The 14,812-nt window shown below is 34.8% G+C and overlaps 1 protein-coding gene across 13 annotated transcripts in view; it reads left to right on the top strand.

Annotated features, from left to right (window-relative positions):
* LOC113114781 (neurobeachin) overlaps positions 1–14,812 on the top strand; it is a 246,747-nt gene that overhangs the window by 195,591 nt on the left and 36,344 nt on the right. For all 13 annotated transcript variants that reach the window (XM_026281781.1, XM_026281784.1, XM_026281783.1 and 10 more), the window contains 4 exons: positions 2,093–2,210; positions 3,899–4,001; positions 5,005–5,120; positions 8,764–8,876. In XM_026281781.1, the coding sequence (XP_026137566.1) occupies positions 2,093–2,210; positions 3,899–4,001; positions 5,005–5,120; positions 8,764–8,876 (450 nt within the window). The remainder of the gene's footprint in view (positions 1–2,092; positions 2,211–3,898; positions 4,002–5,004; positions 5,121–8,763; positions 8,877–14,812) is intronic.

The raw sequence follows: 14,812 nt of genomic DNA on the forward strand, positions 1-14,812 counted from the left end.
TTTGATGTGCCAGCTCTGTTATGACTTTTTTTTTTTTCTAATGTGACCTATTTTTCTCCAGCAGGATCTTTTGTCGCTGGCTAACCCTTTGGCCTGTGTTTTGTCACAGGAAGAGACAAGTGAGGGCATGTGTAGATGCATATACATTTGAAAAAATGTCCACTGAAACAAAAATAGGTATTATTTTATTAAGAGGTCTTGTATTATTTAGTTTTGGTTTCTGTTTTTACTTTTCTTTTTCTTTTCTTTCTTAATTTAGGAGTAAGTACCTTTTATTGCGAGCACCTGTCACATTTTGTTCAGATATAAAACAACTACTTATTCTTTGTAACAATTTTAAGGGCCATTTTTTAACCCTAATGATAATAATAACAACAACATTTTATTGTTGTATAAATATATATTGTTTCAGCATATAATATTATTTTGTTGTCATTATTATTATTTTAATATATTTTTTTTTATAATTTATGATTAATAATCATTAGGTTTTAGTAATATTTATATGGTTAATTTGCTTGTCATTAATATAATAATAATATTTACCATTATCGCCATCATCATCATCATTACATACATTTATTATTATTATTATTATTATTAAAACATTTATAATTTGTATCATTATCATTAATAGTAATAATAATAATAATAATAATAATAACAACAATTGTATTATTATAATTAATATTTTTATCATTGTCATAATAATATTAATAACAATTATAATAATTATTATTATTATTTTGATGTAATTGTTATAATAATAATAATAATAATAATAATAATTTATTATTATCATTCTTGTTATAATGTTTAATAATACAAATTTGTTTTCATCATTATCAATAGTATTTTTTAATTGTGTTGTTATTTTCACTTGTTTGTCATGAATATATGAATAATAACATTGTTATTATGTTTTTGGATCCCCCATCCCCCCAGATCGTTGAACATGATGGTTTCTCTTTATTCTATTTTATTTATTTATTTGTGCTACTATTCTCTCCTTTGTTTCTCTCATGTGGAAAACCTTTAATACTAAATTTGCCAAATCTAGTTCTAATTACCAGTCCACTGTTTTCCATACATCCTGTATTTGTGACAGCTTTTTGAGTTTAGGTCTATGGATATACAATATCAGAGAGAGGGCAAACCTATCTGTATATCTTTGTTGTTGTGGGTTTGTATGGAGTGAGGGCACCTATGGTGGTGGATGGTGAGCATTTTGATATAATCCATTTTTAATTAAGCCCAAGAGACCCGGAAGTGACAGGAGGCCCATCGGTGTCAGCGTTGAACATTATTCCAGAGAGAAATTAAGCAAGGCCGGTCTGATTGGTGGAAGCTTTTGGTATCTCTCTCAGCTTTAGGTGCTAACCTTACCCTATTCCCATTCACAGTTACTGAACACAATGTCCCAAACCTTTCCTCACCTCTGCACCCACCCAGAAGGGGCTCTTATCCATACACCACAAGGCATTCTCTTTCTTGGGCTTGAAGTGTGTGAGTATGTCTGTCTGTGTGCATGTGTACCTCCCGGTCTGTTAAAGTGGTAGTAGGTGAGGAAAGAGTCTGGCTCATTCTCACTTGTCAAGATGAAGCTCTTGATCCAGCATCTAAGGTCCCTGGGGGTCTCCGAGGAGAAGCTCACTAATGATCCCCCTCTTGCTCCGGCCCCATGTTAGTATTGATTATTTACGCCCGCCTTAAGCCCGTAGGGACTGTGTTCCAACAACACGGTGAGAGCGTCGGCCCCACAAGAGAAAGATGTGTCAAAAAAAAATGGAGGAAAGGAAGAAAGACGGCCTTTGCATCATCAACAGAAAGCAGCACCTTTCTAGAGATGCCTCCATTTTGAGATAATCAAAGCCGTCACTCAATGGATACCAGCCAGCATTTTTGAAGGGAATGGAATGTTTCGCACTGCTCCGTCAAAGTGGCTTCATGGGACGATGATTGGAGTGACAATCAAACTCCAACTACGGAACGTGTTTCCCGAGCAACGATCACAACATGTGTGACAACGTATTGAAAAATCTGTTGGAGTTCCGTTCGGTTAACGTATCTCTTTCCTCTCGCCTGTGCATAGGTGCTGGTCTACTCCGAGGGGCTTCACGGCAAATGGATGTTCAGCGAGATCCGAGCGGTGTTCACCAGACGCTTCCTGCTTCAGAACACAGCGCTGGAGATCTTCATGGCCAACAGAAGTAAAACGGCCTCATGTTTACCACTTTATGAATGCGAAACAATGGCCACTCTAGTATCTAGTTAACTAATAACAAAGACGTCCTGCACTCAAAGGTACACAAAGTTACCTTTTCACAAGGGTAGACTTTTGTACCATATTTAAACCCAAAAGATGCATATTAGTACCTTAAAGGTGCATATTAATACCAATATGTTACATTTTAGTACCCCAATGACAGATTTTATACATGTTTTCCTGATAATCTGCTTGGTGAACCATCTTCAAAATGGATGAGCAGATTTTACTGGTAACACTTTACAATAAGGATCAGTTTGTTAAGATTAGCTAATGGATTGTTAGGTGTCATCAACTAATAATGAACAGTATTTTGATAGCATTTATTAATCATGTTAGTTTAATTCCGTTTGTGATTGTTCATAATACATTGATGTTAATCTAATGTTAATTCATACATAATATAGACTACATTTAAAAAAGGTGGGGTCATAACATCTTAGGATAGGGACGATTTTTCACTATTAATTAGTTGCTTATTACAGAATTTGCATGACCTTATTCTACATCCCTAATCCTACCCAATCCCTAAACTAAATATTAATAACTATTTAAAAAGGTCATAGTTAATAGTTTGTTAATAGCGAGAACTGGACCTTAAAATAAAATGTGACCCATCTTTTTTTAAGGAAATCAAAACTTTTATTCAGCATGGATTCAATAAATTGGTCAAAATGACACTAAAGGCAATTATAATTTTACAAAAGTTTATTTTCAAATAAATCCTGTTCTTTTGAACTTTCTATAAAACATATCATAGTGTCCACACATATATTACATTTATAAATAGTTATCGAAAAAGTTATTAAAAAGTTCTTGATCATCAAATCAACATATTAGAATGACTTCTGGAGGATCATGTGACACTGAAGACTGGAGTAATGATTCTTGAAATTCACCTTTCCAATCACAGAAATAAATAACATTTAAAAAAATTCAATAGTAAACAATTATTTTAAACAGTAATTACTCTTAACACTTTCTATATTGGATAAATGCAGATTTGGTTGACCATTAAATGCTTCTTTCAGCAACACACCAAAATTGACTTTTTTTTTACTTTTTTTTTTTATTTAGGTCAAATAAGAGTCTGAATCTGAGTGTGAAATTTGACATCAAATCTATAAAAAATAAAAAAAATTACCTAAAAAGCTTTTAAGCCATTTTCGCCAGATTCAATGTTGGCAGAGCTTTATAATTCTTTATTGTGCAACATCATACAATCTTTAAAAAAATAAAGGTTCCAAAATGGTGTTCTTGCCATAGAATAACTATTTTTGGTTCACAAAAGAACCTTTCAATGAACAGCTCATAAAAGAACCATCTCGAAAAACATTTTCCGACTATAAGAAACTCTTCTGCATTTGGAAGATTCCATGCATGTTCAAGGTTCTTCAGAGAACCATTGGTGCCAATAAAGAACCTTTATTTTTAAGACTGTAGTGTCTTCCCACTGGCCTTGGTAGACTAACATACTTCTGTGCTAACTTATTTTTCTTTATATAAGAATTTATGTTATTTCCAAAACAATGAGACTCAAGTCTTTGTACTGTTTGTGGAAATGTTTACTCATATTTGGACGTACTGTACTGTAGGCCCTTGTTTAACATGTGACATCATTCCCTCCCTCAGCCTCCGTCATGTTTAACTTCCCCGATCAGCCCACAGTGAAGAAGGTGGTCTACAGTCTTCCTTGCGTTGGCGTCGGCACAAGTTATGGTCTTCCACAGGCCAGGCAAGTCTGTTTCTCGTTCCCCGGAACACCTGCACGTGGTTGCCATTCAAAATATTGTTCAAAACAATGTTTACTTCGTCTTTATTTTGTTTAAAACTTTAGCATGATGACCACATCAAATGTCAGAAACGATTGATCCTGAATGTACTCCTTTGCTCTGCAACTGTTTGGAATACTTTGAGGTGGAGGTAGTTACTTGCGGCATGGGTGTTTTTGCATGTTTGTCCCTGACTGAACCTCCCAAATGATCCCATATTCTGTTGGGGCTTTCAGAAAACTACATGTACTATAATCAACTTTGACTAATGTCTGCAAATATATTTGATGCTCTCTCTCTCTCTCTCTCTCTCTCTCTCGCTCTAACAGAAAATATACAGTTTGTCCATTGCATCAATAAATAGTTAATTTGGCAGATATGATGCAGTAATGATGGCTGATGTGAGTGCATATAATTTTGAAAATCTGTCAACTGGTGCTTCACTATATTCATGAATGCATTTCTGCTATCATGGCTAATAAGAAGTACTTTTCTGTATTCTTTTGTTCTTAGTCAGAATAAGTGCAAGGAAGGTGCACATAATTATTCAAAACATGCATAAGAAGTACAGATAAAAGAAACATACAAGTCCTGCACGTGGATGAGAATGCCTGAGAGAGGTCCGATTCAGGCGCTGCACCAGAAATCTCTGTTGTTCTCATATTTTTAGCATGTGTGCTGCGTATACTTCAAGAGCAGAGGCACATTATGGTCATCTGCAAAGAATCTCTTTTGCTGGAACTGATGCATTCATTACACACCACAGTAAAGAGCGTGACAGCCTCGCGTGTGTGAGCTGGTGTACTCTTTTGTCTTTTTTTGGAAGCTAAATATTACAATGTCATATTTTGAGTTATAATCCATCTGCGGGGCAAGCCAAGTCCACAATAATCAAAGTAAATGAAAGCAAATGTCGAGTTGGACATGAGCCCTACTTATTGGTACAGTTCTGTGCTTTTTTTGCAGGCGGATTTCTTTGGCCAGCCCTCGTCAGCTCTTCAAGTCGTCTAATATGACTCAGCGCTGGCAAAGACGGGAGATCTCCAACTTTGAGTACCTGATGTTTCTCAATACCATTGCAGGTCAGATTTTATTTGCTCGTCATTGCTAACCAGTTATTTAAATGAAAGCATTTTGGACTATTTGCAATCACGTTTTTCCATTGATCGGTGTTTACATTGAATCTTTTGATTGTACATAAAGATTGCCAGCAAAATGTTATTTTATTTAGTGCTGAGCAATGATTAATCGCGATTAATCGCATACAAAATATAAGATTTTTGTTGTACTGTGTATATTTATTATGTATATATAAATACACACACATGCATGTATATATTTAAGGAAATATGTTATGTTTTTATTTTAAATGTATTTATATATAATATCAATTATATGAATATACATATATACATGTAACTACATGTAAAAAAAAAAAAAAAAATATATATATATATATATATATATATATATATATATATATATATATATATATATATATATATTTACTGTATGTGTGTGTCTTATGTCTTATATATATATATGAAAAGAAAATTTTATTTTGGATGCGATTAATTGCGAGTAATCATTTCCCAGCACTAATTTCATTTCATTTCATTTTGGTATTATTAGTTTCTCTTTGGCAGAAATCTACTGTCTTTCCCCTCATTATTTATTCAGAAGCTATATTTTATTTTCATACTCAGACGCTCTGTTGTTGTTCAAATGCGAGAGCCGTGGACTCTTTGGGATAATTAGTGTGGCTCTGTGAGTGTGTGCAGAGTTGAAATATTCTGCTGCAAAGTCTCTGATGTGAACTAGTGAGAACTCTCTCGCGCGCGCACACACACACACACACCTCCTCTTGACACTGAAATGTGTCATCCCTGCTCGCGCTGCATATTCATGCATATTTATATTTAGCTCTGGCGTGAGTTCGAAACATTATTGTCAGCTAATTAGATGTAAGGCAGAGCTGGAATGGGGTAAAATTCATTAAAGGCAGGAGTGGTAATGACCTGTGCTGACAGAGGTGTCAGTGAAGCCCGGGCCCACCGACAGGAGAGAGAGAGGGGTGTTAATGTGAAGCCGGTCTGCTCCTAATTAAACACTATTGCGGTGATATTAACATCTTCCACCCGGGCCTCGGTCCTGTCAGCTCAGCCTCCCCTCATCTCAACCTTTTTCCTCTTCTCTGCCCCACTTCACCATGTGGCATTAACCTGGTTAATCAAGTCTACCTCATCCTAGACCTGGCCTATCTGAAGATCAATAGGCTCAGGGTTTGGGATGGATTTCATAGTGTCAGTGTATGTCCAAGAATAAAAAAAGACTGTCCCCCCATTTATTTTATTTTAGATGTTTTATTATATATATATATATATATATATATATATATATATATATATATATATATATTAGGGTAAATACCAGGGTAATTAATGCCATATTTGCTTAATTAACTGCATTCACACTAAACTGTTCATATTGTATTAAACCACTTGAGGGCTTTATAAATCATGGAAGCGTTTTATCTGTACTCTCTAAGAGGAGGCTGTTTAAGAGGAAGATTAATGACAGTCATTTGTGATGGGTCTGGTAATTAGCCCACACTCGCTATCATCTCCAACCATCATGACAGGCCTGAAGAACCCAGAACCAAACTCTCCACACCCTCCACACATGCTCACATTCTCAGGCAGTTATCTGGACTGAGATACCCCTGTGGGTTAGCATCACCTTAGGATCAGCTTTGATTTGTGCCCTCCCCGAGTTCCACAGGAAATACCAGGCTTTCAGTCCATGTCTGAGTAATCGCACTGTAAAGATGAAATAGCCCCTGTGTATCTCTTCTTTAAGAGGTTCTATATATCAGCATGGCTAAGCTTCAGTGGCGTCCTTACAGCTCCAGATCACAGCGGTAGCCAGACAATCTGGAAACTTTTCTGTTCACACAGCAGCACAAATCACGCCAGCACCTTCGCAATATTACAGAGCTATATATCAGATTGGCATTTCCCAAAAATCTTCTTTTTTTGTGTGCATTGAAAAGCTTAAGGTTTATTTCTTGGCTACAGCTTTCTTTCATAAACAATCACATATAAAAGATTGGAGCAGAATCTACCCACACTCAAACTTTGTTTATATATGAATAATGCATGCATGTTTATACTTAAGTTTATTCAGTCTTCAAATGCATTTATTTTTAATTTAATAATTAATTTAAATGAAATATATATCCTAAATACATATATTTGAAATTTTATATATATATATATATATATATATATATATATATATATATATATATATATATATATATATATATATATATATATATATATATATTTGTTTATTTATAATTAAATGTATTTATTCATATCAAGATTTAGACATTTTTTGTTTATACAGTGTAAAAATGTACATTTATTTAATCAATATTCTAATATATTTAATGTTTCTTAATTTATTCGAGAGAGAGAGAGAGAGAGAGAGAGAGAACAAATAAAACGTAGAATTAAATAAATGTAAATAAATAAGATTGAAGTAATCAACTATTTAAGTATTTAAATAAATAATATATAAATTAATTACATGCCATAAATTATTTCAACTAATTTATGATTTCTTAACTTATTCTATAGAGGTGTAAAATGCAAAATATAAATTAGAGTTAAATAAACCATTTTCTAATTAACTTTCTTACAGAGAGTATAAACTAATTTAAAATATAAAATATTTATTACTGATTAATAAATTACATCACTGTTACATATAGTAAAACTGGAGATAGATAGATAGATAGATAGATAGATAGATAGATAGATAGATAGATAGATAGATAGATAGATAGATAGATAGATAGATAGATAGATAGATAGATAGATAGATAGATAGATAGATAGATAGATAGATAGATAGATAGATAGTTCTCCTGTGACAGTTCTTACCATCTGAAATCCATATTCCTAGTAGCAAGGAAACAGACTCATGGCAGAAAGATAGAGACTGAGAGATAAGGAACGATGAAGGGAGAGAATGGAAGGAGTAAAAGACAAAGCCACATCTGGCGTCTATTGCATTGCCGCATATGTGCTCAGTCATGGATTCTTCATATAGGTCTCCATGGTTACCACAACTCTCTGGCCAATCAGAGGAGAGGCCTGACTGTGCCACAGGGAGGGGTGTCAAGGGTACGGTGTCATCTTCTAGAAGAATTTGCATGCCTTTAATTACACCCACGCCACAACTTCACCGCACAATTTTTCACTTTCAGGAAGCTTTAACCGAGAAAAAAGTACCACCAACATTTTCTAACCCTCCTCCGCTGGAATACAGTCATTAGGCTCTGTGACAGACAACCACACCAACATCTGCTTGTTCATCTTGTTGAGAACTCTATTACTGTACATGTTATTATGAAAACCTGAGTCGTTTTTATCATCTCAGCACGCAGTGGGATACGATGTTTGTCTTTACACACAACACTCTTGTTTCTTCCTTTTTATAGTTGAGGGAGTCATGTCATCAATCATGTTATCATATTATGAATTTATGATATCCTAGTAAGCGTCTCTTCACACTCCTTCACCAGGAGACTAACACAGTAACCAGTAGTCATGAGCCCTGCAAAAATGACTTTATTGATTAACTACAACTACTGGTTGTTGGATTGCCACTCTGTTGTCCACCTGCCTTCTAGTAATTTCACCTTTACTCTTTCAGGAAGGACATACAATGATCTGAACCAGTATCCTGTTTTCCCATGGGTCCTGACAAACTATGAGTCAGAAGAGCTGGACCTCACAGTTCCCAGCAACTTCAGGGATCTTTCAAAAGTAAAACATCTATCTATCTATCTATCTATCTATCTATCTATCTATCTATCTATCTATCTATCTATCTATCTATCTATCTATCTATCTATCTATCTATCTATCTATCTATCTATCTATATCTATCTATCTATCTATCTATCTATCGTTCTATCGTTCTATCGTTCTATCGTATCGTATTTTTCTAGAAGTGATTTTATATACGTACACAGAAAGCCTATCAACTGCAAAAAAAAATTCTGCTAACTTAATGTTTCAAATAACTTTTGGAATAAAAAGTTAAAATATGGATGAAATAATGTTTTATATATATATATATATATATATATATATATATATATATATATATATATATATATATATTTTATTATTATTATTTTTTTCGGAATATAAGTCGCACCTGAGTATAAGTTGCATCGTCCAAAAATACGTCATGATGAGGGAAAGAACATATAAGTCGCACTGGACTATAAGTCGCATTTATTTAAAACCAAGAACCAAGAGAAAACATTACCGTCTACAGCCGCGAGAGACTACAGACTACAGGAGCGCTGAGCAGCGTTAGAGCGCCCTCTGGCGGCTGTAGACGGTAATGATTTCTCTTGGTTCATGTCAAATTAATTTTGATAAATAAGTCGCATCTGACTGTAAGTCGCAGGACCAGCCAAACTGTGAAAAAAGTGCAACTTATAGTCTGGAAAATACGGGTATATATATATATATGATGATATTATTCACATACACACACACACACATACATAAATATAATATATATATATATATATATATATATATATATATATATATATATATATATATATATATATATATATATATATATATATATATATGAAGAGTTCAGATGCAAAAGCCTCTAAATGCCATCTGAAATTTTCATCTAAAATTAGGATTTCTATCAGGCTCCTATATTTATGTTCAGTTATTTCACTTTAATAGTCTGACAAAGGACCTGCACATTGCCATTAAAGTAAAATGACTCAACCTAAGCATAGGAGCTTGATAAAAATCCTAATTTTAGATGCAAATTTCAGATGGCATTTAGAGGCTTTTGCATCTGAACTCTTCATATATATATATATATATATATATATATATATATATATATATACACATGTGCATCTCAATAAATTAGAATGGCGTGGAAAAGTTGACATTTCAGTAATTCAACTCAATTTGTGAAACCTGTGTTTTAAATAAATTCAATGCACACAGAGTGAAGTAGTTTAAGACTTTGTATCTTTTAATTGTGATGATTTGGCTCACATTTAACAAAAACCCACCAATCTCCACAGATTAGAATACTTCATAAGACCAATAAAACATTTTTAAACATAAAATTTTTTATTGAATTGTTGGCCTTCTGGAAAGTGTGTTGATTTACTGTACATGTACTCAATACTTGGTAGGGGCTCCTTTTGCTTTAATTATTGCCTCAATTCGGCCTGGCATGGAGGTGATCAGTTTGTGGCACTGCTGAGGTGGTATAGAAACCCAGGTTTCCTTTGACAATTTGGTACATTAATATTTAGGGTGATCTCAGTTCTTTCCTTTCAGAATCTTGAATCAGATTTTAGATACACAGAGTATACTGTACACTTACAGAGTTCATGGTTTGTATGCTTAAGAAGTAAATCATTTGCATTTCTATCTCCACTTCTCCTCTCTATACCTTCATCTGGTTGTCACATTCTCTCTTCCTCATTCACTCATTTGCTTACGTTCACATCCCACAAGCTCACTGACCTGAAAACAACCACATTCCTGTCTGAGCGTATCTTTCTCTTTATGACTCTCTCTCTCCTCCACACCCACACTTATCCCCATCCCAAATAATTTTACTAAAAGACTGTTCCGCTGTTGTTTTGCTGTTTTCTCCACAACCATTTGTGGAGAATTTCTAAGTGGCCATTTCTTGGACGGAATAAGTTTGTGGAAAAGATCTAGTGCCATTGACTATGTTTAACCTTAGCCATAATACTTACCCTTTCTGCATTCAGCATCAGTAATATCTGTTTAAATTCCCTCTACCTACAGCTCTGTAGTCCCTGAACATGTCAGTGTGGCACCAGGTGGGCAGAGGAAGGCCCCTGGCCTGAGGAAGACAGTGATGTATTGTAATGTATGCTTGTGACATCCACCCTGTGCTGTTTACCAGCTTGAGCTGCCTTCATTAGCAGGAGTTCACAGGCCTGCGGCCGTCCTGACGCATGTCCTTGGCCAACCTGGGGCTCTAACCTCTGAAGGTTCAGTGTTGCTGAAGCAAAACCTTTGTTTTAACCTCCCTCTTGAGTCCCTTGCTGTGAAGCCCCCTGCCTTTGTTCAATAATGTATGGATGGGTGTGCAGCCTCGGGGGTGAATGTGCGTAGGAGGGGAGTGTGTGTTATTGTAGATAATGAGGTAGGCGGCTTTTTTGGCTTTGTGGTGAATATGCTTTGTTCGGTTCCTCTTCATTTTCTCCCGATATTATAAAAATTTGTGTTCATCCACAGATCTATCCATCCATCCATAAGTCAAGCTTCAAACAAGGCTTTATCAATCCAGTTTTTTTTTTAGCTATACTGTAATTAGCTATAAATTTTGCTATATGGTATAAATATTTTAAAGTTTCAGTTAATTTAATTTTACTTCCTTACATTCAAATTCTGTTTCCTGTTTGCTGCATCATTTTAAACACGAGAAATGTAAAAAAATATATATAATTCAACTCTCAAAATATGCACATCTCAGTTTATATATACACACACAAACTTGGGTTTATTGAGGGCATCAACAAATAGTCAGCCTTTACTAAGTGGTTATGTCCTTAATAAACCCAAGAAGCAAATACTGCCTTCTTGCATTGCAAACGGGTCTTAGAAAACATAAGTTGGTCTTCTGGTTCTTCTGAACACACCCACAAATTCTCACCTGCCATTCTCACACAACTCCCAGAGCCCCAGACACGCAAACCATGCACCGCTGTTCCGTGAGCTGTGATCACGTGACCTGTCCGGCAGGAAACAGCTGCCAGTCATGCTGGTGAGAATGCCCTGCAGCGCTGTCCTGATGGGCAGCCTTGTGGAGAGCTGCCGAAATATCCCGCTTGATATGTACAATAATTCCCCTCTCAAGCCCCCCTACAATACACACCTGAAGTTACTCCACCAATAGTGTGTGCATTCAACTGTACAGCGAATAACGAAAAACAGGTCTCTGGGCACCCCGGGGCTAAGACTAGCACATTTTTGCATGGCAGCTACATTGACATGGCGGACAGATTTATTAGAATCTAATGATTATTTCCTTTTTGATGGACAGGTGGCTGATAGAAAAGGGAAGCCGTCTCGCTCGCAGCTATTAATTGGCGTGTGCTAATGTGAAACCATCATACGCTAGACCCGCACTGAGCGCACCCGCGCCAACTCTCTGCTGCGAAAGCGCGTTATTCCACTTCTTTTGTGCAGCTTTGACAGGAAATTAGATGAAGTGTCTCTTAACGGATCTTTTCGAGTGGGCTAGCGAGGTAGAGCAGAGAACTGACAGCAAACATAATTACCTGAGTTGTGAAGACCTCTTGTTATGAATGTTTGATTGTTCAAACGAACGTAATTCTAGTTGACTGGACTTGCATTCACAGAATTATCTCGCCAAACATGAATTCCCATGTATCAGTCAAATATTTCTCATGAGTTGTTTATCCTTTTTACACGTTAGAACTTATAATATGGAAATATAGAAGTTAGGGCTGTGCAATTAATTGAAATTCCATTTTGATTTCGGCCTCCAACGATTATGCAAATAAAATTACTGAGATAAATAAATTACTGCACCCCATTCCGCCCCCTTACTAGTTGTGCACTTTCACTCCTGAAAAATCATGGTAATGCAAAATGAAACATGCTTGATTTATTAATGTTGATTCATGTGTTTTTAAAAGTTTAAAAACTTGTGCTGTTTCTACTGCACTCAGAGATGGAACAGAACATGGACATGTAGTCAACTTTAAGCTCAAGGTGCAAACCTAAATGGTCAAATAATTGCAAAAATATGTCAAAATGTGGAGCTTAGTGATTATACACGTAAGAATGAAAATACATGTAATAGCAAATTGGATCCGTCCGGCTTTTAAAGTGACATGGGGCTATATTCCTGCTTTCGACTGGGTGCTAAATATCAATCAAACAACAAAAGACAAAATCACTTACTGCTCTAGACTGAAGGACTTTTTTTTAGCTTTATTAAGTAATAAATTAAGTTTAATTCTTATAGTTAAGATTGTGCTCTTTTTTTATTTATTTAAATTATTCATATATATATATATTGCTATCTTTTAATAAATCATTTATTTTAAGTTTTGGTCACATGGCCCACTTATAATAGTGTTAAATAAGCATGCTTACAATATTGACCAAAATAATCATGATTATGATTTTTGTCATAATCAAGAAGTCCTAATAGAAGTTTAGTTATACATTGAGTTGCCAGTTCTTTTCTCTTTAAATTTATGTATTTGTTTAATGCATAAATTATAATGCATAATGCTTTTATTTATTTATTGAAAATATTTTATTTATTTTATTTATATATATTTTTTATGTGTTTATGTTGAAAGTTAAAATAAAAAGAACTGTAGGCTTTTTCAAACACCTAGAAGAATTCCCATGTATCAATATTGTTATTCATAATTTTCACATAACTTTTACATAAATATAGTATACATTTTTGCATATAGAAATTCTGTTTTATGCTGCCATTTTTATATATATATATATATATATATATATATATATATATATATATATATATATATATATATATATATATATATATATATATATATATATATATATATATGTGCACACACACACACACACATACACTTATGTATATACACGTTATATATTAGCTATAGTTTTACATTAGATTTATAACATAAATATACTTTTTATTTTTACAAAGTATATAATTTCATTTAGCTGGATTGCAGCTAAATTCTAAAATTATGTATGTATGTATGTATGTATGTATTTACTTTTTTATTTATTTATATATTTTTTTAGATTGCAGTTTTAGTCCTTTATGTTGAAACTAAAAATTTAAAGGCATTGGAGAAGACTTTTTCTTACACCCAGCCTTCCAGCAGTTTACCAGCTCACCGCAGAGAAGTGCATTATGGGCAATGCCGAGCAGGCTTGCTAAAGACCGTGCTGCATTTGCTCTCAGACACGCCATATCTGTTTGTTTTTTTCCGCTCTTTGCCACCATCCTCATCCGCTACCTCGGTGCTCGGCAAGTGTTTTTTGGAGCCGCATTTGCTTTGTTTTGACTTGTGGGAGCTTGATTGCATTAGACCGAAGCTGCATATTGCGCTCTCGCAGGCTGACGAGGCCAGTGAAAACAAGTGCTACTCCTCCTGACAGCACACTACCAGCACACACACCCTTAATGCAATTTTCTCTGATATATGAAATACAGAATGAGCGTCTCCAGGGGAGGTAGTGCAGATTGCACCAAATGATGGTACTGCTGCGATATATGGATAAATGACTGGCTTATCTTTTGAACATGAGAGAGTAGCCCACTGAATGATAATTGTTCTTGAGGCTGTAGTTTGTGTGCAGCAAAATGAGGTAACCCAAGTAGAGGAGGACTCGTTTTAAATGTTGTTCTGTGGTTAGCTGTCATTATGTTTCATGATCTCCACTAAGTAGGCCTGTCAGAAGCAGTTTTTTGCTATTCCATACCAGAAGTCTTTTTGACAAAGTTCATTTTAGCTGCTGCCTATACTGCTGGAGCTACATGATCAGAGCATGGGTAAACTATAATGACAGCGTATTTATAAATTGTCTCATGGTACTTGTTTTAATTTCCGAAAGCACAGGCAACGGTTGCATTTGTAAAGACAATATGACACACATCCAGTGCGATTATCTTAAGC

Source organism: Carassius auratus, chromosome 15 (genome assembly GCF_003368295.1).
Source record: "Carassius auratus strain Wakin chromosome 15, ASM336829v1, whole genome shotgun sequence".
In the NCBI taxonomy this organism is placed as follows: Eukaryota; Metazoa; Chordata; class Actinopteri; order Cypriniformes; family Cyprinidae; genus Carassius; species Carassius auratus.